The following is a 26,944-nucleotide window of genomic DNA, read 5'->3' on the forward strand; positions in this document are numbered from 1 at the left end:
ACATTGAGGCTCCAGACAGAGAATATTAGAGATCTGTAAAGATATCATTACCATTGCTACAAGTGGGGGCTTTTCACAAATTTATAGTAATGTAACAAAACAAGTCACACAGTCAAAGCTCCATTATTGTAAGTGCTGAAGCCGGCTTAATTGTGTGCCGGGCTAAAAATATGAATCTCGGTTATTTACATGGTGTAAATAGTCTGCTCGCAGTGTTGATGTAGCAATAGCGCACAAAGAAAGAATGCATTTAGTATCTGGCACAAAACAATTTATAGTCCTGACAATATATTAGCGTACCAAATTGTGTTTAAGTGATCCGGTAATCACAGGCTAGCGTACGGAAAATACAAACGAAGAGAAGGAAATTGTGAAATAATTGAATCTTCCCCTGGAGAAAAGTACAATTCAATAAACAAAAATATTCAAACTACAATTCTAACAGATGTTCCTATATAGGAGCTTTATTAAACCAGTACACAATGGCCTACAGTGGTTTCTTCCATGGAGCCCAGCCATTTTGCTCAATTCTGGCTACTAAAATGTAAAAAAAATTACTAAATATAACCAGTATCACGTTATATTAACAGTATACCATCAGTACCAGGGACTGCTGGGTCTTTTACGCAGACTGATGTAAAGGATTTGCCTGACACAGCTTCTGTGTCGACGCCCGTGGTTAATCGGTCTGCATCTGTTCCTAGGTCTGATAGAGTGACTCGATCTGCTACCACTCAAGGCTGGTAGGCTGAGGAGTGGGAGAACCTATCACAGCCTGGCCAGACGGTTCTAGCTCCCACCCTTGGTCTACTTATACCTTCATTTGCTGCTTGTCCTTTGCCTGTGATTCTCCTGTTTCCTGGCTCTGCTGTTTCTGCTGTTTCCATTGACCTCTGCTTCATATGGACCCTGGCTTGACTGACTATTCTCCTGCTCTGCATTTGTTATCACATACACTCCTGGTTTGACTCGGCTCATCCACTACTCTGTTGCTCACGGTGTTGCTGTGGGCAACTGCCCCACTTTACTTGCTTCTGTGTACCCTGTCTTGTTTTGTCTGTCGTGCACATATTCAGCGTAGGGACTGTCGCCCAGATGTACGCAGTCGCCTAGGACAGGCTGTGCAAGTAGGCAGGGATTAGGGCTCACCTGTCTGTCTCCCTATCCTGACATTACACGTGAGTCCTAGAACCATGCGACTTGAGATATAAAGAAATTATTTGTTGACACCATGGATCTCAAGAGCAATCACAGATCTACATTTCATGTCCCAGAACAATGATACATAGACTGTTGGGTTCCTAAACCAATGGAATACTGATATTTGGCCTTGTAGATCGTGAGATCCTAAGGATATACTGAGAACTGGGATTTCCCAAAAGTAATGATAATCCGCATTCCAAAACATTAGCAAACTAAAACTCAAGTTCTAGAATGATTACATACTAGTTCTAAAACCATTGGCACACCAGCACATTGGGACCGGGTTTGGGATATGGGTATTTCGATATGAAGAATAATGAGGTACTGACAATTGAGATTTCAAGAACAATGACCACTGATAGTTGGCATTCCAAGAACCATGGCACAAAAACACTTAGGGTCCAAGAACATCATATGATAACACTTAAGGTTCTAGAACATTGACACACTGACACAACTGCACATTGAGGTCTGGTTTGGAAATGAGGGTTTCAAGGTCAATGACAGAATTGTGATATCAAGAACAATGATGCATTGACAATAGAGAGGTCAGGAAAAATGAAACCCTGACAATTGAGATTTGAAGAACCATGACTACAGGCGCTCTAAAAACAAGGACAAATCAGACAAAAAAAATCTGTGTCACATAACATTGAATGCAAACATTTAGGGTTCAAGAACAAGGGCAGGCCGAGAATTGGGGTTCCAAAAACAAAGACAATCAGGGTTCTAAAACATTAGCAAAGTAGTTATTAAAAATGTTGACACTGAGGGTTCTAGAGCAACGGCATGCCGGCACATTGAGGCTTAAATTCACAGAACAATGGCACCCTGACCATTGGGCATGGGTTCGATCTGTAGATTCATGGACTATTTTTCTGCTGTATCATCCTGTCATAACAAAGACGTTTCAAGCCAAAACTAGACTGCATCATAGGATAAAAATCCATACTAATTCTAATAGAATAGTATGGAGTGGATACCCATGAATACACCTTTGACATCTCACAAGGCCGATCTTAAAGACGACCAGTCTTCTCCGTCACCTTGGAGTCCACCTCTGAAGTTTGGCACTGATATCATTATTTATACGGTGTGGTCACTGGATATTGTGTTGTTTTGTGGCATGAAACAGAATCAATTCTACTGACTTCTCTGAATGATTTCTTTTTTTTTTGCCGTTTCATTTTACAATGTGGTGTGCCACCGGCTGAATGACAAATCTCAGCTTGACTATACTACACAATCACCATCAATACACTGAGCTGAGGTATAGACCATGCACAGGAGAATCCCAGCAAATAAGAAATATAAGATAGAAGTTGTTTATCAACACATTTAAGGTTCCCTGCCCATCCCCCACACATTTCGACTGCTGTTATCTGTCTAATTAATAATATAACTTCATGTTCATAACAGAAAATTTTAAGGGATACTCCCCAATGAAAGATTTCAGCATGTGCTTTGTTTGCTTTACAGCATCATAAAAAAGGTCTGGGCGGTTACCTAGCAACAGACACAGCTGCCGGCAGGTGACAAGACAGAATCTCCTTGTTCCTTAAGAAATCCAACAATGTTGCGAAGTCTATAATTGTATAAGCAGAATACCAATAGGACCGCACTTAAAGAAGAGGCATATTGTTTTCATTGAAGGATCTTTTTGGGCTGTTTTTTTTACGTCTATCAACTGGAGAGCATTATCCAGATGGAGCTTCTGATAATGGGATAGGGAAGACATAGGAAATCTCAAAAGGCTCATGATTGGCAATTTTACTCTAAGATATATTTAAGTGAATTCCCCTTTAGAGATGACTGCCTAAAAACAGAAAGCTTGAGCGCAATAGTCTAATACGGCTTCTTATACTGCGGTAGGGTTGACATGGGAAATCTCTGAAAGTTCAACATCAGAAGAAACATTTAGGTGGAACTCCCCTTTAAAGGAACATGCCTAAAACAGACAGAGCAACCAACGTGTGACAACACTAAATATTTAAGCAAAGAAGGAACATTTTTCACCACACTTAAGGGGTAATCCCAAAATCTACAATTATCACCTTTCCACAGGATAGGTGATAATTGTCTAATTGCTGGGGGCCCCACCACTGGGACCCCACTGATCGCAAGAACGGGGGTTCCAGATCACCCTTTTTTACTAGAGTGAGGAGGACATTGAATGGAGTGGAGGTTGAGCATGGACATTGAATGGAGTGGAGGTCGAGCATGGACATTGAATGGAGTGGAGATCGAGCATGGACATTGAATGGAGCAGAGGTCGAGCATGGACATTGAATGGAGCAGAGGTCGAGCATGGACATTGAATGGAGCGGAGGTCGAGCATGGACATTGAATGGAGTGGAGGTCGAGCATGGACATTGAATGGAGCAGAGGTCGAGCATGAACATTGAATGGAGCAGTGGTCGAGAATAGACATTGAATGGAGCAGAGGTCGAGCATGGACATTGAATGGAGCGGAGGTCGAGCATGGACATTGAATGGAGTGGAGGTCGAGCATGGACATTGAATGGAGCAGAGGTCGAGCATGAACATTGAATGGAGCGGTGGTCGAGAATAGACATTGAATGGAGCGGAGGTCGAGCATGGACATTGAATGGAGCGGAGGTCGAGCATGAACATTGAATGGAGCGGAGGTCGAGCATGGACATTGAATGGAGCGGAGGTGGAGCATGGACATTGAATGGAGCGGAGGTCGAGCATGGACATTGAATGGAGAGGAGGTCAAGCATGGACATTGAAAGGAGCGGAGGTCGAGCATGGACGTTGAATGGAGTGGAGGTCGAGCATGGACATTGAATGGAGCGGAGGTCGAGCATGGACATTAAATGGAGCGGAGGTCGAGCATGCGCGCTGCCTCTTCATTCAAAGTCTATGAGTATGATGGAAACGCTCAGCTGTTTCAGTCAATCCCATAGACATTGAATAGAGCTGTGGGCACATGTTCAACTAATGCTCCATTCAAGCTCATCCTTACTGCAGTTGAGTAGGGTTTGGGGGTTCGTTGGGGGTCCCAGTTGTGGGGCCCCTAGCAATCAGACAATTATCACCTATTCTATGGATAGATGATAATTGTTGATTCTGGGACAACCCCTTTAAACAGGCTCTGTTACCCCTCCTGGTTTAGTAAATAATTGCATTCCCCATTAAATAACAATTCTGGAGGGTCTTTTCTTAGCGCTCTACATTGTTCCGCTCCTCTGTTATTCCTCCTAGAAACTTATGAATAAAATGATAACTGGGTGTTACCAGTTGGGGGGGTGACTTTACACATACTGACAATGGCCAATCAGTGCTGACTGTGTAAGGACACACCCCTTTGACAAGGGGAATAGTAACACCCAGTCGTCAATTTATTCATAAATTTCTAGGTGGAATAACAGATGAACAGCACAATGCACAATTCTAAGAAAATATGTTCCAGAATTGTTATTTCATGGGAAATGCAAATAAAATAGACATGTCAAGAGAGGTGAAATCTATTGTTCAGATGGATGGATTTCTGGAGTACGTTCTTAAAGTCCAATATAGAGCTCCTTGTCAGAAGATACATTTAGGTGGAGTTCCCTTTAAAGGTGGCTTCCTAGCAAGAGGCACGGTTGCCGATGGATGACAACACTGAACCTTCTTGTTTCTTGAGAAATTCTGAAGTGTTGCTAAGCCTATACTTATATAAGGGGCAGGACATGTTGACCAAACCGGACGTCCAAGCCGGTGGCTCGGGTGACAGAATAGCGGCCGAGCTGCAGTACTGTATTTAAGTGAATAGGAGCAGAGCCGCAGTTCTGCAGCACAGCCACTATGTAGTGTATGGAGCCACCTGTTCCCGTACATTGCATACTGTGCAATAACATCCGGTGCCCACAGGCAGCCAAAGCAGCTGATCGGTGCTGGGTCCGGGTATTGGACCCGCACCGTTCATATACTGATGACCTATCCTGTGGATGGGTCATCAGTTGTTCGGTCATGCACAACCCCTTTAAGAGCTCTTTGTGGAACCCTTTGCTTTACATGGATGGATTTCTTGAAGACGTTCTTGAAGTCAACTTGAGAGCAATGCTAGCGCTTAGAATCTGAATAAATTGTATAAAGAAACACAACTTCCACTGAGATTCACTAGAGGAGACTTGAAGGGTAAGAACGTTTCTATAAGTCTGTCTTAGTGTCCTTGTATCCTGAAGTCAAGTGGAAATGATAAAGAAAATAACAGACTTTAATGTCCGGCATCGGTAAAAACTTCTGCTTTGTCCTGGAGCAACTTTGGCTGCGCTCTATTCTGACAAGTTTCATTTATATTACATTTTCTGGAAACGGATTTCGTGTTTCTCTAAATTCTGCTGGGAATTGTTCAAATGGATATAGTATATTGCAGTTTACTCTGTGGAGGATTTTGCGGTTAATAATAAGCATGGACCTTTCTTTCAATCCCCACCAACACTCCATCTTTATGAGAAACTCACTTTAATAGTCAAGGTGCTTGTTTAAATCTCAACCCAAATAATAAAACTTCCATGTGCTCATGAATGCTCTTGTTAAAGCAGCAGTTTTTTTTCTCCAGAGCTGTTATTCCTACTGGGAAATGAAGTTGCAACCATAGACATCCATGTTGGAACAGCTAAACCTTCTGGTTACCCTCTTACGTACATACAGTAAACACAGAAAATTACTTGCTCTCTTCTACTTTCTCCCCTTCTCTTCCTTCCTAACTTACGATATACTGTGTGTGCACAAGTTTTCATTGTTCCATTTTGCATATATATATATACACATATATATATATATATATATATATATATATATATATATATATATATGTATATATATATATATATATATATATATATATATATATATATATGCAAAATGGAACAATGAAAACTTGAGCTGAATAGTACCTATACATTCCTCTCCAAGTCCAGTTCAAAGCTAGAGTTGTACCAAATTCAGGTGTTGACTGGGGAACAACAGAGTCGTAGATAGTCCACAAAAAGATTCACTGTACTACCCTAGCCCTGTTTCTGAAATACCCTGGCCAAGGGTGCAGTGGCTTTTGGTCCCCCTCCCCGACATCCATCACTTGGGCCCCATACCCCACCAGCCCCCTTCCCTTGGGCCATGAGAGGACCAGAGGTTCCACTAGTAAATGACAGGTTCTAACACAAAACGTAGACCAGTACCGCCAGAATCCATGATGTCCAGTAGCCCAACTCCAAACCTAGGTTGTTGGGTTGTATCAACCCTTTAATCATGCAGGACATTGTGTTAGAAATAGGCATAAAAAGAAGCGATTTCATGACCATGTTCCGGTGTGGAACACACATAGGGATGGAGATGACTTACATAGATGAAGGTAAGTCCATGTAGGTCCTCCTAATGCAACAGAGTCAGGTCAGGGTCAAGACATAGGACAAACCAGCTAGTGTTAAGGAATGTACTTCAATACACCGGCAGTGGTTCTTTACAGATGGTCCCTTTAAATCTACCGCCGGGTGTGACGTCATCAGAGTGGGCTGGTTGTCATGGACACCTGATATGACCGACTGCTGTGAGCAGGGAGCGGATGCTAAATCGGGATAAGGTGATTAACAATCTTGTAAAAATGGCCATTAACAAGGACAATATCATATCTAGGAAAAAATGTATTGGCCAAGTGGGGCTTTTTCAGCAATATACCCGTATTGGTTGTTTTTCGACTAGTTGTGAAACTTTGATAAAAGTTCACGTTTGAGATACACTTGTCTTCGAAACCACGCAGCTTTCCTAAATCGAATTCATCACAAGTAACTAATAAAGATGGGTCCGCCAAGGGTCTCAGATCCAGCATCCGGAAGAGAACCTCATCCAGCATGTGACTGATTGAAATCAGTGATTTTGTCGGGACTCGTTGGACACTCAATGATTTCAATAATTGCCTTGTAAAGTGTTGACACTATGATTTCCCTATGATCATGAGGCTCCCGACTTGAGGACCACCATGATCAACTAATTTCACAGGGGCCTGGGGTCTGAAAAATTGCAAAATTGTGACCCATTGGATTTATACGTTCTACTCTGTTTTCAACCATCTTCTGAAAGCTCATGGAGACCTCAGTATGTAGAATTATTAGGAATCCATGAGCAGGAACTTCCACCGATCGTATGGTGGAGCCCTGTATCTCTTCATCTTTGAGTTTGGAGATTCCTATATCTCCAAAGTTCTGTTGATGGTGATGAAAATGTCTGATAGATCCTTAGAGGTGTACTGTGAATATGCAAAAACAGCAGAGCTCCAGTATAGTGCTAAACCACGGAAATATCTAGCCACTAAGCCAACGATGGAAGGACCAACTCAATTCACCGGCATCACATACAGATGTAGCAGAGCTGAATTTCTCCATTCACTTTTTAAAGACTGCATCATTTTTGTGTAATAAAACACTTCATGTTGGGTTGTGGCAAATCACAAACTCAACTCTGCTGTACCCAACTGTTTCTGCATAGACCACATAAAATATGTGTTCAGATGGCGGAAGAAAAGCAGCAACCACTATACACACACATCAAACGGGCGCAGATCTGAGAAGACAATGATTACTAATCGGTCAGACACTCCTCAATCACTCCAGGTACGAGCAGATGATTATATGGAATTAGAGGTCGAGAGACGGTACAATCAACGCTTGCAGGAAAACCTCTGTGTGTCTGTTCTACAAACGCCTTCAGTCGGTGGGATAAACCCTTTGATCAGATGGATCACATTACAATGCAGCAGGTGACATGTACAAAATGATAAACCTCCGCGTACTTCCATTATTTAGTCATTTTAAGATTAGGCAGATTGACATATTTGACTATTAATGTGCAGGAACTGTCATCATTGCTATAGATTTGCTATGGGCAATGTCGCTGTTCTACGGATGTAGCAGAGCTCTACATGTCATTCTATTTTTCTTTCGTGCATAGTGATAACTCTCCGAGTTAAAGGAATTTTCCAGGACATTAATACTGATGGCTTATCCTTAGGATAGGCCACCAATGTTTGATCAGTGGGGATCGATCCCACCTCTGGGACCCTAGCTGATCAGCACAGTGCAGGGGCCGCAGCGCCCGCATGAACACAACGTCCCCTTTATTGTTTGTATAGTCACAGCGGCTGTGCATATGGGTGGCTCTGCATGGTACAGCAAATCATCACCTACACCGTCCTTATCGGAGGTGGTCCCAGAGGTTGGACCCTCACAATCAAACAGTGATGTCAGTAGGCCCCATGCACACGACCGTATTGTCATCTATCTGTAAATACTGTCCGTAGTCATCCGTAGCTTATCTGTATATAAGGAAGGGTGTCCGTAAATACGGTCTGTATTTGATCCATATATACGGATCCGTAAAAAAAGAGGGAGGCTGCAAATGATGTCACCAACATGTTGCATAGCGACGCTTCCATAAATACGGACGGTTCATGAATGCACATACGTAGCCGTCTGTATTTACGGAAGCGCCCATAGGCTTCTATGGGAGAGTCCGTGCCGTAATTACGGACAAGAATAGGACAAGTGCTATAATTTTTTTCAGCACGGACACCCATCAGTAAAAATACTGAAAGGTGTCTGTGGCCAATAGAAATGAACGGGTCCGTAATTACGGTTCGAAACATACGGTCGCGTATAGAGTTTAGAATAACCCCTTTAAGATAACATAGGAGGCTTGGGTATACATAGAGGTGAACTTATAGCTAAAATCGAAATATACGCCAACTGGTTCAGGTTCATGCCACCATCTTTCCAACTCAGGGACAAGAGGGTCAAGCACTGTTCCCCTACTTATCAAACCTTATAAGACCTTAAAGGGGTTTTCCCATTATCATCATTTAAGAACTATCCACAGGAGCGCCATCTCCAGCAGTCCCATTGAAAGTGAATGGAGCGGTAGCCGAACATGTGCAGTGCTGCTCCATTCAAAAAGGTCACTCGGAGACCCCTGTTCTAAGGCATCTAAATGAAAAAAAAAAGTATATCAAATTTGTAAATAATCTTGGCTTCCTACAATTTTGTGTTTACAGCTCCTATGCAAACCTAAATGTTGCCATGGTTACAGACTACAAACAAACCTTGTGTAGTCTGATCCTGTAGTCATGTTTTACTCCTTTCTATCTGCCCTCTCTTCTATTGTATGTATGTTAGCAAGAAAATAGGGCAGAGGGAGTGGAGTAACACGATTGTTTGTAGTCGGTTACCATGGAAACACATAGGTCTGCATAGGAGCCGTCTACACAAAACGGAAGCAGTTTCTTTTTTAAATCAAAACTAATTGCAAAGTTCCTATATTTTGGATTTTAGATGTGTTGCAACAATCCAAAAAAGGTTTGCAAAAGTCCAATACAGGCATGTCATAGGTAGACAGGGGTCTAGGAATAGATTTCAGCTCCATAGGCTTTATCAGACTCTATATATAATTCCTTTAAGGGGAATACTATGCAGTAGGCAGCTTCTGTTTATCACATGAAAGCATCGGCCATTATCGTTATTAATTATGATGGTCTCGTCTGACGCAAGGTGCAGGAAAATAAGTGTTTCCATCATCTCGGGGAAAAAAAATATCTCATCAACCTGGAGCCGAGATTAAAAATCTCCTGATATTATCTAAGTAATTAAATTCCAAAGTGGAGGCAGCTTAGCTGGAGAGGGAAGATTAATGGAAGGGGCTGCTGAGTGCAAGCTCCATCACATATATACATTGTGTGGCTGCCCAGTCCTCTCCCTGACATATGGATTTATTATTCCTGCCGTACGGCCGATTAATCTAATATTTAAATGAGACGTCTGTATAAAATTATAAATATGTACACCCCTGCTCTTTGATGCTGCACTGCCATGTTTACTAGATGTTGCAATTTTGCTACAAACTGTATTCATAATAGATTTAGTTTAGAAATGGCACCATGTGTCATATATGGTATTGGTCTTCTTATATGGCAGACAGGCTTTTGGGACCCCTAAAGGATCAATAGCACGGGCATCAGTTAGGTCCTGATTGGAGAATTGTATATCTACATACATATATATGGGATATGTTCATTGTTCTGTATAAGTGTAGTCCACTATAGAAATGAGTCTATTAGGACAACCTGCATGTGAATCAACACTGCCCCCTCTTCCCTGCAGACGCAGGTCGTAGAATCAAATATTTGTGCAAAAAAAAAAATACAAAATGTGAAGCCCCTCCTAAGAAAAAATAATAAGCAATATACAGAGCTCATGAGCAATAATAAGCTATGATTTAAAGGATGATGATATATTAGATATACTGGCTCCACTGGAAACTAGAAAATTCTTATTGTGATCGGTTACGTCTTAATTGAGACAGATTATATTCTGGGATTTAAAAGGAGAAAGTGAACAATTGTTAGAATTAAAGGAAATCTGTTAAGCTGGGATAAGAGGCGCCATTGATCTGCAATCCACTGGCAACTTTCTTTAATCCTCTCCTGTGTGATTTCTATAGTCTCCTGCACATTGTGTCTTCATCCACTTGCTGTACATATGTATAGTCAGAGGGAAGGCTTAGAACTTTTCAGGTGATTTTTCAGAATAAGCGGTCATATGGGTGTACATGAGGAACAACACTATTTCTGAAAAATATACTGTCAGCTTTCCCCTCTGCAGTCTCTATATCTAATTATCAGTTTCTCCTGAGCTAGTGAGCGAAACTTAACTGCTATCATGTCTTGTATACACTGCATGCATAGGGAAGAGAACATCCTGCTCCCCAATCTCTTTATAGCAACCCCTCAGAAGCAGCAGCAACATGAAGGACATCATAAAGCAGTAATGAGCAGTGTAACTGTGGATCCAGCTTTGGGGTGAGAAATAACACTTACTGGAAGCAGCTGCAGCAGCGTCTCTGTTTGTCTTTCTGCCTCTCACACTTCTCCTACTCCATACTCTCCCTCCCCTCTCCATTGACTTCTAAGTGAGCTGATAATCAGTTTTTTCTTGAGAAGACGGATTTAGCACTGAATTCAGAATTAGTGGGGAGTTAGGAGGGAGGGGGAGAGGATGAGGTGAGCCTGATAAGTTGAGAATAGGGCATTTTTTTCTAATAAGATATATTACAAAGTTTCTTATATTCGCTTGTACTAGTGATTTATGCAAAGTTTGTTCAATAGTTAGTGACCATTAAAATGTGCTCCTACACATTAGACAAAGTTCGGTTGTACCCAACGATTTTTGAAGGATCGGCCAACGTTCTAATGTGTATGAGTGCCTCCCAACTCTCCCACGACAGTAGATGTTGAGGGAAAGAAGGATTGGGCAAGTTGAACTTCAACATGCCCGATCCTTTGTTCTTTCAGGAGATAAGCCAATGCCAGAGGAGTTTTATGACCTTCACCCCATAAGTTAATTGGTATTAGGGTTAGATTGTGTGTCAGAGGCACAAAGGACTGCTGTTCTGCAGCTTTTATGTATCGTAGTTACATTGCACGCTAAAATGAAACAACATTTTTAATAAGACTATTAGAAAAATGTTTAGAATGCCAAACACATACAAATGAATAAAAAAAAACTTCTGTCTGCCAGCAGCCACCACTAGAGGGAGCTAAGTGTATACAATTTATACATTAAACTCAACAGTAAAAGCGTATGTAGTAAGCTCCAAAGCTCCCCCTAGTGGTGGCTATAGGCAGCCAGTATAATTAAATTCCAACTTCTATAAAGATATATTAAGAAATTAATCAGCACAGAATTATGAATCTAAAAATGACATATTGCTAAAAAGTGGACAAGCAAATGGTCATAAATGTGATTATTATGATATAAAGATGAGGAAAGAGTTAAGTTATGACTTGTCTCTGCTCAATAGTAAAGATTTTTATGAATATCGTGCACAATAGAATAACCGCCTCCATTTCATGCACGCAGCTAACACACCATGTAACCATTCATATACCTATTGGTAAAATATTACGGAGCTGAAGGTCAGGGATGACAGCAGGAACTGCAGGCTACTTATACCAGTGATGTATTAATGTATGGGAGGATCAATACAGAACCTTCAGGCTACTTTAATAATCAATGCACAGTATTGAAAAGCCATATAGCACCGACTAAGATACTATACTTCTCCTCCTGGTCATATAGACATCTTATCCTTTCTTTTTTGACCCCATAAAGGTTTCCTTATGTAACCTGAGAACTGCTCTCTCTTACATAACCCTATGAATAAACCCTCAATACCACTTTATAGAAGAAAAGGTGTAGAGTAGTGTCAGAATATATCTTCCCAAGACTTTATTCACACTGCATTCGCAGTGTACGTTGGATGTTTACATGGGGAAATATCCTAGACGAATAGTGTACCTCCGACGAAAGCCTCCGATAGATGCCACTGCATGGCATATATCCCCCATTGACTTCCATATTAAAAAAATATTTATATACCGCATGTAGGTGACTACGCTTTTCAATACGCTATGCTCCAAAAACATACTGCCCTTATGTGTGTTTAAAAGAGAAGATTGAGAAATTTAGGTAGAGGGATTATTGTAAATGGCGACAACCTCTCTATGGAATATGTTGGCAATATATAAGCAACATAAAATAGATAATAAGTAATGTGATATATATGTGATATTTAGCAAGGGACAGTGTCACTTGCTTATTATCTTCCTTTTATAGTGAAAAACAAGACAGTGGTAGACATTCAATACACTAAAGTTTGCTGTAATACAACATAGTAGTATACAGCATGCGATTATATATAAATTAGCATAGGCTTCAAAACAAATTCATGGTGCTTGCACAGATGTAGCCATCTTTATCTTGACTCTGATAACTTGCTGCAGCGTGAGATCACACAACAAAAGTGATTAAAAAGTCAAGTTAAAGTTTCTGGCCTCTGTGAATTTAATGCGTTAAGAGTCAAGATAAAGATGGCTACAACTGTATTCGGCATTGAAAGCAACAAGATGGAAACTAAGCCTGGATCCAGTTGTCCTTTATGCCAAGCAATTGCCAAGGTTTGAGACCCTGCCAAATATACAACTGGTAGGGATTTGCAGCATCCACTAGTGTAATATTAATATATAGACACTCTCTTTCTCTGTGGTCAGAGGGTAAGTGTAACATATTGGAAACACCTGTACTCGATGGGTTTCACCTGCAATACCATGCCTGACCATAGGGTTTGCTGTTAATGGGAAACATTTTAACCACAGAGTTGTCTGCTTTGGATGATCTTTATTAGAAAGATGCTGATGACAGAGTTTTCCTCAAACCTCTACCATCAGCTATAATCCGTGGGGAAGCCTGGAAGCAAATGTTAATGTCTCTGCAGCGCCACCACAGGAGAAATAAAGAATTACATAGTTCCTCTCAAAAGCAATAGGCTATCTGTGGAGTGAACGGATGTTCTGGGTCCTCCAGAGCAAGAAATGTTCTTTGTATTTGCTCTAGCTAATAAATAAAGATCATATACAGGGGACCCTGCTCCCTATTAACTCAGGATTTCCTAACTGGGTATTGATTAATGCAGACAACCTCTTTACTGATAACATAAAATATATTAGAGTTATAAGTTTCAAACCTAACAACTTGCAGTACCACACCTGACCACATGGTGTGCTGTTAATGGGACACAGGAAGACATATTAAACCATTAGAAATATTAACTCTTATACAACATGATGGTATTTGATGTGCTTCCTTCAGGCGTCAGAATATAGAAAGATAAATGATGCCCCCCAGCGTTAGAGGACAATTTCGTTTCATTCACACTACAGGGGACCTGCTTTGTCCATATGACCTTCAATGTTAATAAACTGCACGACATATCGTACGGCAATGTATCTAATGGAACAGACTCAGGAGAAGTTAATGTGTTCTCCATAAAACCCAGAGACAATGTCATTATACTGTATCTTTTAATGTACATAACCATGCTGACTTGTCTGCCATGACTCATTCGGGTGATCTAATGTATGTCTACAAGACTAAATGGATTCTGTATCTCTAGGTATTTATGGTTTAACAACTCATTATGTGCCAGCACCAGACTGGATATTGCACTTGTGAATACAATTTAACATCACAAATCAGTAAAGAACTTTCCATGTGGCATAGAGTCAGGGACACGGTTAAACATAGTTGACATTAACCGCAACTCGATGGCCCTAGGAAAACCATTTCGAAGAATTGTTTTCCAGTTCAACTTTAAAAACTTTTGTGGAGTAACTACAAGAGCGACATTTCAGAATAACTTGTAGCTCCGTTATATTATCTCCGCTTTACGTTAAAAAATTAGAGGTCTAATATAATGACATAGGGCAACCCAATGCTCTCCCATGATGGTTTACCCATCCTTCATATGGATGACAAAAGAAGAGTCCAAGATTGTCTAACCAGCCAACGGTGGTGACTTATATGGGTGACCAGAGGAAAATATAGTCTTACACACCATCATATGAGGCCAACTATTGGTGCCTAATGATAGCTTGTAGCTCCACAATTAAAAAGAACCTATAGGTTACCCTATTAGTACCCAACTATTGGGCTGATCGTGAATATAGATGAGAGTAGTAATGTGTACAGGAGCAAAAAATCGTAAAACTTTAAAAGAGTGACACCTCAAATAACTAATATCATGAGAGGACCATCTGCATATCTAGATCCAACAAAGTTCAGGAGTTTTTTCTACAGACAAGGGCCAGTATAAAGACAGGACTCTGCCATGCATAGGCGAAAAATAGCATCCATCATTTAGGGTCTCCACTACCCAGTCTTCAAAAGGAAAGACCTACCCAAAGCTTCCTCCCTGGTGCGGCATTTCAAACCTTTGTCATGGACTCTATAGTATTATATGACTATTAGTATGGCAGTATGTGGGTACACTATGTATTTTATGTAGGCACCATATGGCGCTATAATTTTGCATTGGCGTTTTTGGAATGAAATGGGAATGGATCTTTATACATATTTTACCTAGGTACCTCCACAGATCTTGATCAAGTCCTGTTGACATAGAAGAACGTGTCAACCCCGAGGCAGAACAGCACGTCAACCCCGAGGCAGTACAGCACGTCAACCCCGAGGCAGTACAGCACGTCAACCCCGAGGCAGAACAGCACGTCAACCCCGAGGCAGAACAGCACGTCAACCCCGAGGCAGAACAGCACGTCAACCCCCGAGGCAGAACAGCACGTCAACCCCCGAGGCAGAACAGCACGTCAACCCCGAGGCAGAACAGCACGTCAACCCCCAAAGCAGAAAAGCACGCCTACCCCGAGGCAGAACAGCACGTCAACCCCGAGGCAGAACAGCACGTCAACCCCTGAAGCAGAACAGCACGCCAACCCCCGAAGCAGAACAGCACGCCAACCCCCGAAGCAGAACAGCACGCCAACCCCCGAAGCAGAACAGCACGTCAACCCCGAGGCAGAACAGAACCTCAACCCCGAGGCAGAACAACACGTCAACCCCGAGGCAGAACAACACGTCAACCACGTGGAAAAAAAACACGTCAACCCCACGGAAAAACAACACGTCAACCCCACGGAAAAACAACACGTCAACCCCACTGAAAAAAGACACGTCAACCCCGCGGAAAAAAAATATGTCAACCCCACGGAAAAAAAACACATCAACCACACAGAAAAAAAACGTAAACACCACAGAAAAAAAACACGTCAACCAACCCCATGGAAAAAAAACACGGCAACCCCACGGAAAAAAAACCACGTCAACCCCACAGAAAAAAAATACGTCAACCCCATGGAAGGAAAACATGTCAACCACATGGAAGAACGTCAACTGTGGTATACAAATCAGAGTTTTCCTATCACCAACTTCTTCGGATATGTCTTAAGTGGAGCTGTAGATCTACATTTAGAGACTTTCTCCACATTTTATATAGGGCTGTAAAATCCATCAACTCTTAATATTCACACACTGTTTGCATTTAACAATAGAACTTTTGTAACAAGTAAACTGCACTTAAACAGAGAAGTTCCAGGGAACATTGTGGTAATTGCAGCCAATGCCTCTCTCATTGTTGTCATGAAAATATAATTATATGTTACAATTCATTGTGCTTGAAATAAAAAAAATAAAAAAAGCATAACAACCTATACATATTCTGAAGTACTCCCACAGCTAAATTATAACTCCTGGAAAATAAAACAGCAATACAACTATACGGACAATGGGACAATTGGCGAAGCATGAGCGTTTTCTTGATTTTCATACTATGTTATTCAGCAGTGTTATATGCCAAAAAAAAAAGGTCAGTACCCAGACAGACAGCCGCCAAATAGCTTCCAAATATAATAGACTATGCAGGGTAGGTCCTAATATGGGGCGGCAAGATATATTTCAGAAATGGAATGGAGTTGTAAAGGGATTCTCCATCTATAGTAAATATGCTTGTAGAAAAATCTGATTAATAATGCAGAATGAATAAAATTCCAGGATTATTGCCAAACACCCCTTCTCTGCTGTCAGCATAAGGTTTGAGCTGGGCAACTGAGGTTTTTGGAGACAGACGGATTACTCAGATCTTCAACTCAAAGTAAATCGCTGCTGAATGAAGGTCGTTAACTAGGATTAGATATAGATAAGAAGTGGCTGCTTTCTTTCAAAAATAGTTCCACACCTTGGGTTGGGCTCAACCCAGATCCCAAGTCAACAATGCAGCAGTGGATACCACTCTGTACAAAGTGTGGTGTTATCACCATTTAAAGAGGCTCTGTCACCAGATTTTGCAACCCCTATCTGCTATTGCAGCAGATCGGCGCTGCAATGTAGATTACAGTAACGTTTTTATTTTTAAAAAACGAGCATTTTTGGCCAAGTTATGACCATTTTTGTAGTTATGCAAATGAGGCTTGCAAAAGTCCAAGTGGGTGTGTTTAAAGTAAAAGTACAACTGGGCGTGTATTATGTGCGTACATCGGGGCGTGTTTACTACTTTTACTAGCTGGGCGTTCTGAAGAGAAGTGTCATCCACTTCTCTTCACAACGCCCAGCTTCTGCCAGATCACGCTGTGACATCACTCACAGGTCCTACATCGTGTCGGACACATCGGCACCAGAGGCTACAGTTGATTCTGCAGCAGCATCAGCGTTTGCAGGTAAGTAGCTACATCGACTTACCTGCTAACGCCGATGCTGCTGCAGAATCAACTGTAGCCTCTGGTGCCGATGTGTCCTCGCTCGTCTGACACGATGCAGGACCTGTGAGTGACGTCACAGCGTGATCTGGCAGAAGCTGTGCGTTCTGAAGAGAAGTGGATGATACGCACATAATACACGCCCACTTGGACTTTTACTTTTAAACACACCCACTTGGACTTTTGCAAGCCTCATTTGCATAACTACAAAAATGGTCATAACTTGGCCAAAAATGCTCGTTTTTTAAAAATAAAAACGTTACTGTAATCTACATTGCAGCGCCTATCTGCTGCAATAGCAGATAGGGGTTGCAAAATCTGGTGACAGAGCCTCTTTAAACATGAGTAACCAATAGACTAGGACTACACAATAGTCATCTGCAACCTCAATGGCAGCCAAAGGTAGAAGGCAAAGGACAATCTACCAATTGTTTGGGGTTGTCCTTGACGCAATAGAAGGTCGGAGCCTCAATGCAGACTGCTACCTCAGGATGAAATATCTCTATGTGCAGACATTGCATCCCAATGTGTGGGGTAAGAAGACTTATTCATCATACTCAACATGTCCTACTCAAGTGTTTGTTAAAGCTGGTGGAGCAGTTGAGGGAGAAGCTTCTTCTAAACAAATAAGAAGACCTCAGTGGGCTCAAAGTAGTCTCAATTACAGCCAAGAAGGTTCTTCTTCTCACTACTCCATCTACTTAGACCAAAAACTTGTGTAAGGCCTCATGCCAATGCCCGTAATCACGGTCCGCGATTACGGTCATGGCCGGCTGCGGACAGCCACCCGCATTATCGGCCCGTGCTCTCATATAAAGTATGGGAGCACGGTCCATATAAAAGCAAAAGATAGGACATGTCCTATCTTTTGCGGAGGCCTTCTAAGGCCTGGACACCTTCCCGAAAATATACAGGAAGGTGTCCGTGGTCAATAGAAATGAAAGGGTCCATAATTGCGGACCGTAATTACGAAAATCTACAGTCGTGTGAATGGGGCCTAAGGCCTTGGAAGTGCTGGGAAACCCATAGGAACCACAAACAATATACTATGGCAATGTCTTAATATTATATGTTACATCATTTATATCACAAAATACTTAAAGGGTAACTAAACGTTTGAAAAACTTCTGAAATGTCATAGTGACATGTCAGAAGTTTTGATTGGTGGAGGTCCAAGCACTGAGACCCCCACCAATCCACCAATCGCTAAAACAAAGCGGCAGAAGTGCTCATGTGAGCGCTCAGCCGCTTTGTGTCTGTTCGGCTTTTTCCAGAAGTCAATATATCGGAATACGGGCTCGATTGAAAGTCTACAAACCCGTACTCCGATAGCATCAGCTTTCTGGAAAAAGCCAAACAGAAACAAAGCGGCTGAGCGCTCACACGAGCACTTCTGCCGCTTCGTTTTAGGGATTGGTGGGGGTCTCAGTTCTCGGACAACCACCATTCAAAACGTCTGACATGTCAGAAGTTTGCCAAACGTTTAGTTACCCTTTAAAACCATGACGTCAATGACGGAATTATAATGATATAGGGAATGTTCTCTCTCAAGCGTGTCGTTAACTATAAAGCGATACAAGCCATACTTCACTGACTGTCCACTCATATATACATACCTGGTAGGAAGCAATGGCCTCTCTGTCAAGAGCTTTGGTAACGCGCACTTCTCCTGTATTTTCATTTATGTTGAATGTATCTTTGGGTTCCTCATCAACACCTTTTCCATACAGACGGAACTTGGATCCCTGTATCCTGTCACTCACCACAACCTGGAAGGGAAAATTTAGTGGCCAGTTTTAAAAACAGCACATTAATATAATACATAAAATCTCAACACATCACAACGGGAATATTACCAACATTCATCATGGTAGCTCAATGGGCAACCCAGCTGCTTTGTAGCTTCAGGATGATGAGTTTAAATTTATCAGTCCCTACTGTAAGACTAATTCCCTGATGGATCATATTACTATTACATGCAATGATGTCATATGGGCTGGGCTGTGACAACTTCTTATTCATTTACATGAAGATGATAGAGGTTGTTTACTTAAAGGGGGTTGTCTCGTTAAGATAACCCCTTGTCTAAAACCAGCTGATCCGACGATCACTTGCTATAGTCGGGGGAAGTTTGGTGTTGTCATTCATGTAGGTGTACATGGTGCCCATCCAAATGACTGAGTGACTGTGTCATACATGGTTGGGTTGAGCAGGAGCTGATCTTACTTGGTGACCATACCCTATATGATGTCTATGTGACTTCATCACTTGACGAGACAAGGTGAAAAAATACAATTGATGGATCTCAAACACCTTCTAAAAATGTAACATATATATATATATATATATATATACACACACACACACATATATATATGCACACACACACACACACACACACACACACACACACACACACACACATATATATATATACACACACACACACACACACACACACACACATACACACACATAAATACACACACACATATATATACACACGCACATATATATACACACACATACACATATATACACACACACACACATGTATACACACACATACACATATATACACACACACATATATATATATATATATATATATATATCCATACATACATATACACACACACACACACACACACACACACTCACACACACACACACACACACACACACACACACACACACACGTATAGTATAACAAAGTAGATAATGACTCCATAAGTTCATCCAGTTCAGTCTATTCTCCTGCAATGTAATAGATATTTTGAGTGGAGTTATCCTTTAATTATTGACATTTATATACGCCAATATTAGTACAAGTTTTTCAGGAACCATCAGTGACTTGATCTCCTGGAGGATGATTAGCATTGTAGTCTATAGATTGAAGCGCTGAATGGTGCACTATACAAGAAACAAATTGAATTTGGTAAATCTACAACATGTCAATCAAATTTCACTACAAAACAAGTTTTCAAGGACCAGTAAGGAAAATGTGTGATAATGCGCAGCAGCATCATAGACGGAGGATGGAGATAATAGAGCCATTCATTCCACACATAGAGGACAAGTTACTGTATAGTTCTGATTCAGTCTCTTGTTTGTGGGACACAACAAAATACATTTACAGAACAGAACGGGCAAAGAACTGCAGAAGGAGCGGTCTAGGAAGAAAAAGACTATTTATGACGGCCTCTGTGAAGCCTACACATGTTTATTCAGACTCAGCCTATTCATCAGCAGCATACTGCGTCTTATTTATAACATACCAGAAAGTATAACAAAGGACTGATTACAAGAGCTGGGACTAAGTGCCCATGTCCCTAAGAATTTACCCTGACATCAGTCATCCTTCCTCTTCTAAGGAAAATTCTCTCTATATCACTTATGAGTTACAGCATGCGTTATACTCCAGAGCTGCACTCACTATCCTGCTGGAGCGGTCACTGAGTACATACATTACTTATCCTGTACTGATCCTGAGTTACAGCCTGTATTATACTCCAGAGCTGCACCCACTATTCTGCTGGTGGAGACACTGTGTACATACATTACATTACTTATCCTGTACTGATCCTGAGTTACATCCTATATTATACTCCAGAGCTTCACTCACTATTCTGCTGGTGGAGTCACTGTGTACATACATTACATTACTTATCCTGTACTGATCCTGAGTTACATCCTATATTATACTCCAGAGCTTCCACTCACTATTCTGCTGGTGGAGTCACTGTGTACATACATTACATTACTTATCCTGTACTGATCCTGAGTTACATCCTGTATTATACTCCAGAGCTGCACTCACTATTCTGCTGGTGGAGTCACTGTGTACATACATTATATTACTTATCCTGTACTGATCCTGAGTTACATCCTGTATTATACTCCAGAGCTGCACCCACTATTCTGCTGGAGGAGTCACTGTGTACATACATTACATTACTTATCCTGTACTGATCCTGAGTTACATCCTGTATTATACTCCAGAGCGGCACTCACTATTCTGCTGGTGGAGTCACTGTGTACATACATTACTTATCCTGTACTGATCCTGAGTTACATCCTGTATTATACTCCAGAGCTGCACTCACTATTCTGCTGGTGGAGTCACTGTGTACATACATTACATTACTTATCCTGTACTGATCCTGAGTTACATCCTGTATTATACTCCAGAGCTGCACTCACTATTCTGATTAATCCTACAGTATATCTAGTTTAACGTTTTAGTGGGGGGTACATCTATAAAATATCTATAAAACTTTAGATAAAAAAAAAAATAATCCGAGAAATGTATTAATGCAGGTTTTAAATAGACAAATAGACAGAAGTGAGATATATAAATAGATAGAAATGAGATAGATAGATAGATAGATAGATAGATAGATAGATAGATAGATAGATAGATAGATAGATAGATAGATAGATAGATAGATAGATAGATAGATAGATAGATAGATAGATAGATAGATAGATATGAGAGCGATGAGATAGATAGATAGATAGATAGATAGATAGATAGATAGATAGATAGATAGATAGATAGATAGATAGATAGATAGATAGATAGATAGATAGATAGATAGATAGATAGATAGATAGATAGATAGATAGATATGAGAGCGATGAGATAGATAGATAGATAGATAGATAGATAGATAGATAGATAGATAGATAGATAGATAGATAGATAGATAGATAGATAGATAGATAGATAGATAGATAGATAGATAGATACATAGATAGATATGAGAGCGATGAGATAGATAGATAGATAGATAGATAGATAGATAGATAGATAGATAGATAGATAGATAGATAGATAGATAGATAGATAGATAGATAGATAGATATTTAGTGGCTTAGGTGGCATTGCTGTTCTCAATGTGCTGTCGCCATTCTTTACATAGAGTAATTTTGTGTACAGTGTTTGAATCCCAGTCACCACAATTGGCAGCGCCCAGTATATGCTTTAGTATGAATGTTGGGAAACACGGTGCCGCCTTCAATATGAAATACACGGCTATTTTTACAGTTTGGTTCGGCTCCAGTGCTGTTTGTTCTGTAGCTGGCCCGGCTGCGTGGCTTCTGGGGAATGAGCGTTAAGACCTTGTCCTCTGCAGCTACATCACTATCCAAGTGGAAACTTCGTCCCTGAATCATGGACTTTTCTTCCCAGCTGTTTGTATTTAAAGCCACCAGGCAAAATCATCCATTTGGATCACCTCTGAGAAGCAGCGCGATGGCTGCCAAGTTATTCATTCCTGTGGAGGGTGCAGAGTTGCCGCTGTCTACATCACCCTAATGGGAGAGCTGTTTCTAGATTTGACTAAATATTTAGACGCAAGTGGCTTAAAATATTAACATGCAGAATTTATAAAAACTTTACTTGTTGTATTGAATTCTACACAGCTTGTCAGGACATGGAAACTAGAAGACTTTCTACTGCGAGAAACAAAAATCTCAAGAAGACTCACTGGCACTTGGACCATCTACACAATGGTAAGACGCCTGGTTGACGCCTAAAGCTGATTAGTTTCCATTTCATTGACACTTATTTGATTAGTGATATCATGGCAAAAACCTTAGTGACATCACTAGACCCAGCCCAGTGGTCCAGAATAGTCTCAGTCCACCCACTGTAGCATTTAAAAAGGGTTGTCCAGGGTTAGAAAACGGTCCACTCACCACTTGTCTATGGGCTGGTATTCACATGAAAGCGGCTGAGCTGCAATCCCAGACACAACCCATGGGCAAAAGTGGCCAGAATAAAAAACGTTTCCTTTTGTCTAAGACTGGACAACCCCACTTAAATACATTCTCCTGGACTCCGCAGAGCCTGTAAAAGCAAGCCCCAATGTGAAAACCAAGATGGCGCCCCTAGCTGGTGCCTGGTGTTGCTATCATACCCACTTGTCCAAGGACAGGAGGACAGAGCTTGCTGCCTTCCCACCCACTTCCCAAGAGTAAAACTGACTCCCTGGATGTCCCCCCAGCCTTTCTTGTTTGCACTGTGCAGGTCCACTCAGCCCATAGAAAAGGTGTATAGCGTTAGGCAGAAAATACCCTCCTTCTCATGGGTTCCATACATTGGTATCTTTTTTGGTACTTATACACTTGACAGCATGATAATGTCATTTATGTAGCCTGAACTATCTGACTTATGCATAGATACATCATAGTGTACAGTATATACATCCTATGCAGCATGACATCACACTATAAGTCTGAGTATGACATCAGCTCTTGAACCATAATGTATATTGCTCAAGCTATGCCTAGCTGGGTGCACTAAGAATTGCCTGAGTCCTTGCGCAATTTGAGGTCATGTCCCCTTTACCAACCACTATAGCCATAATACACTTGGTTCGGGGTAATAAATTGCATTTGAGGAGCACTTATCACTAAACATTAAAGGGGTTGTCCACTGCTGAACAACTGATTACCTACCTACCTACCTACCGGATAGGTCATCAGTATATCATTGGTGCGGGTCCGACACTTGGACCCCACACTGTTCAGCCGCCCGGGCACTGGATGTTATGGCCCATTATTAGTACTGCAGCTCATCCGCTATTTAGTGGCCGAAGCCAACTGCTTCCGGCTTGAACATCCGGTGCTCGGAGGCAGCCTGAGTGGCTTAACGGTGCAGGGTCCGGGTGTCAAACCCCCACAGATCATGTACTGATGACCTATCCGGTGGATAGGTCATCGGTTGTCCAGTAGTGGACAACCCCTTTAAGGAGTGTAGTAACTGATTAAGGGGCCGTGAACATCACTAGACCCAGCCCAGTGGTCCAGAATAGTCTCAGTCCACCCAATGTACCATTTAAAAAGGGTTGTCCAGGGTTAGAAAACGGTCCACTCACCACTTGTCTATGGGCTGGTATTCACATGAAAGCGGCTGAGCTGCAATCCCAGACACAACCCATGGGCAAAAGTGGCCAGAATAAAAAACGTTTCCTTTTGTCTAAGACTGGACAACCCCACATTCTCCTGGACTCCGCAGAGCCTGTAAAAGCAAGCCCCAATGTGAAAACCAAGATGGCGCCCCTTGCTGGTGCCTGGTGTTGCTATCCTAATGACTGAATGGTTAGTCTGTCCATTGTTCCTAAGCATGAGTTATAATAGCCAGCAACAATGTAACAATATCCTAACAATAAATATACATAAAAGAAGAAGAAACTTTGTATTCTAGAAAGACACAAATTCCAAATGAAAACAAAGTGGAAGGAGGACGCTGATTTCTTTATCGGTCAGTGAAGAATCAGCACATTGAAATGAAGAATTACAGTCTCACATTTGATACTACTTAAGGTGAGCTTTTAGGTTTCCAGCTCGCTATTTATCTAATGTTTAATGGGTAGAAAATTGTCATTACTTTTAAACACAGAGTTATATTCTCTTCCCTGCCGCTTTTATCTGCTCACTTCATAAATATTTTAAGCTTTAAAGGTAGCATTCATCTCTCAAGAGCAATGAGGCTAGAAGCCCCGGCTGGTCATGAAAGAGATTCTTCACCCAATGTTTCCAATCATTAAACCATGGATTTAATCAGTCAATACGCCGAGGAACAAAGCTGAAGGAAGGCGTTTAGGGGTCTGCAGATCGATAAAGCTCTAAGATACAAAATGACAAAACGTGTTCACCGCCATCCGGCCACTCAGATGCAAGAAATATCCACGCGGCGCAATATTCTATGACAGAAAACAAAACACTTAATGTGAGGTTATTGGAAAATTGGTGGGAGTCCTTATTAAATGTAAGAAAAGCCTTGACGCTGGCAAACGATGTATTCCAAGAATCATTAATAATTAGAGAAAAACTCGGATAATTGGATAATTGGTTAAATAATGTATTTTCTTTTTTCTTTTGGGTAAAGTATTCAGCACAGGGGGGCATTTTTGGGTATTTATTATAAACACGGTGCCCTCGTGCAGTCTGGCATCCTCTCTATCCCAGGAAATAGTTAATGTTTCTATATATCCAAGAATGGCTGATGTTTCCCAGACTGATACAGATGTAGCCATCTTTATCTTGACTTTTAGGCTGGGTTCACACGTGGCGGAATTTCACTTAAATTCCGCTGCGGACACTCCGCAGCGTTAATCCGCAGCGGAGCCGTTTCTCCATTGACTTCCACTTTAATTTAGAAGTGTTCGTTTAGACGATGCGTAAAATTCCGCTGCGGAGCATAGGCTGCGGTGCGGAATTTGGTGTCCGCAGCATGCTCTGTCTGTTGCGGAGCAGTGGCGGACTGGTTGCGGACTCATGGCGGAATTTCTCCATTGACTTCCACTTTAATTTAGAAGTGTTCGTTTAGACGATGCGTAAAATTCCGCTGCGGAGCATAGGCTGCAGAGCGGAATTTGGTGTCCGCAGCATGCTCTGTCTGTTGCGGAGCAGTGGCGGACTCATGGCGGAATTTCTCCATTGACTTCAATGGAGATTCTAATTTCCGCAATGAAGTCCGCAGCTGTCATGCACATGTTATGTGTGCTGCGGATGCGTCTTGCTTTTTTAACTTGACATTTCTTCATTCTGGCTGGACCTATGTATTTCTAGGTCTACAGCCAGACTGAGGAAGTCAATGGGGCTCCCGTAATGACGGGAGCGTTGCTAGGAGACGTCTGTAAATAGTCACTGTCCAGGGTGCTGAAAGAGTTAAGCGATCGGCAGTAACTGTTTCTGCACCCGGGACAGTGACTACCGATCCCAATATACAGCAACCTGTCAAAAAAATATAAGTTCATACTTACCGAGAACTCCCTGCTTCTGTCTCCAGTCCGGCCTCCCAGGATGACGTTTCAGTCTAAGTGACGGCTGCAGCCAATCACAGGCCAAGCACAGGCTGGAGCGGTCACATGGACTGGCGCGTCATCCAGGGAGGTCGGGCTGGATGCCGAAAGAGGGACGCATCACCAAGACAACGGCCGGTAAGTATGAAATTCGTTTACTTTCACTAGGGAAAGTGCTGTCCCTTCTCTCTATCCTGCACTGATAGGGAGAAGGGAAGCACTTTTCCCGCAGTCCGCAGCAGCTAGTCCGCATCAATTTTCTGCACATTTTGGGCAGATCCGCAGCCGTAATCCGCAACCCGGATTAGGTGCGGCATTGATGCGGACAGTTGCGGAGGAAATCCGCCACGTGTGGTCATGCCCTTAATGCATTAAATACGCAGTGTCAGGAAACTTTAATGTTACTTTTATCACATTCATAGATACAAAGCTGCGGGAAGGTTGGTGGAATAAGTGATAACTAAGAGGCAAAGGGTGCAGAGCGGGAGGGGGTGAGAAATGCATTCGGCGAAACTGAGACAAAAGACAACCCAACTTCTTTCATCTCATAAGGTCAATTAGGACTGCGGACTGTGTACAATGGACTATAGCAGCCCCTGTCTTCCTTCTAGAAGAGAAAATGGTGATTTTTTTTTACATAAGCTACTGAGCAGTATTCCAGGGACACGGGTAGAAACGACTCCGTACATTTGCTCATTAGCCTGCTGAATGGGCCGAGGGTAGAAAAGAAATTTAAATTCAAGATTATGTTGAGAACAAATGAGGTGACTAA

The 26,944-nt window shown here is 41.7% G+C and overlaps 1 protein-coding gene and 1 long non-coding RNA gene across 2 annotated transcripts in view; one reads left to right on the top strand and one right to left on the bottom strand.

Annotated features, from left to right (window-relative positions):
• CDH13 (cadherin 13) overlaps nt 1-26,944 on the bottom strand; it is a 475,876-nt gene that overhangs the window by 211,715 nt on the left and 237,217 nt on the right. Inside the window, exon 5 of the mRNA XM_075838471.1 lies at nt 18,976-19,128. Coding sequence (XP_075694586.1) covers nt 18,976-19,128 — 153 coding nt within the window. The remainder of the gene's footprint in view (nt 1-18,975; nt 19,129-26,944) is intronic.
• LOC142661171 (uncharacterized) lies at nt 10,949-24,684 on the top strand. Its single transcript, XR_012850665.1, has 3 exons — nt 10,949-11,056; nt 22,787-22,876; nt 24,573-24,684. It is a non-coding gene; the product is annotated as an uncharacterized LOC142661171 (long non-coding RNA).

This window comes from Rhinoderma darwinii, chromosome 9, assembly GCF_050947455.1.
Source record: "Rhinoderma darwinii isolate aRhiDar2 chromosome 9, aRhiDar2.hap1, whole genome shotgun sequence".
In the NCBI taxonomy this organism is placed as follows: Eukaryota; Metazoa; Chordata; class Amphibia; order Anura; family Rhinodermatidae; genus Rhinoderma; species Rhinoderma darwinii.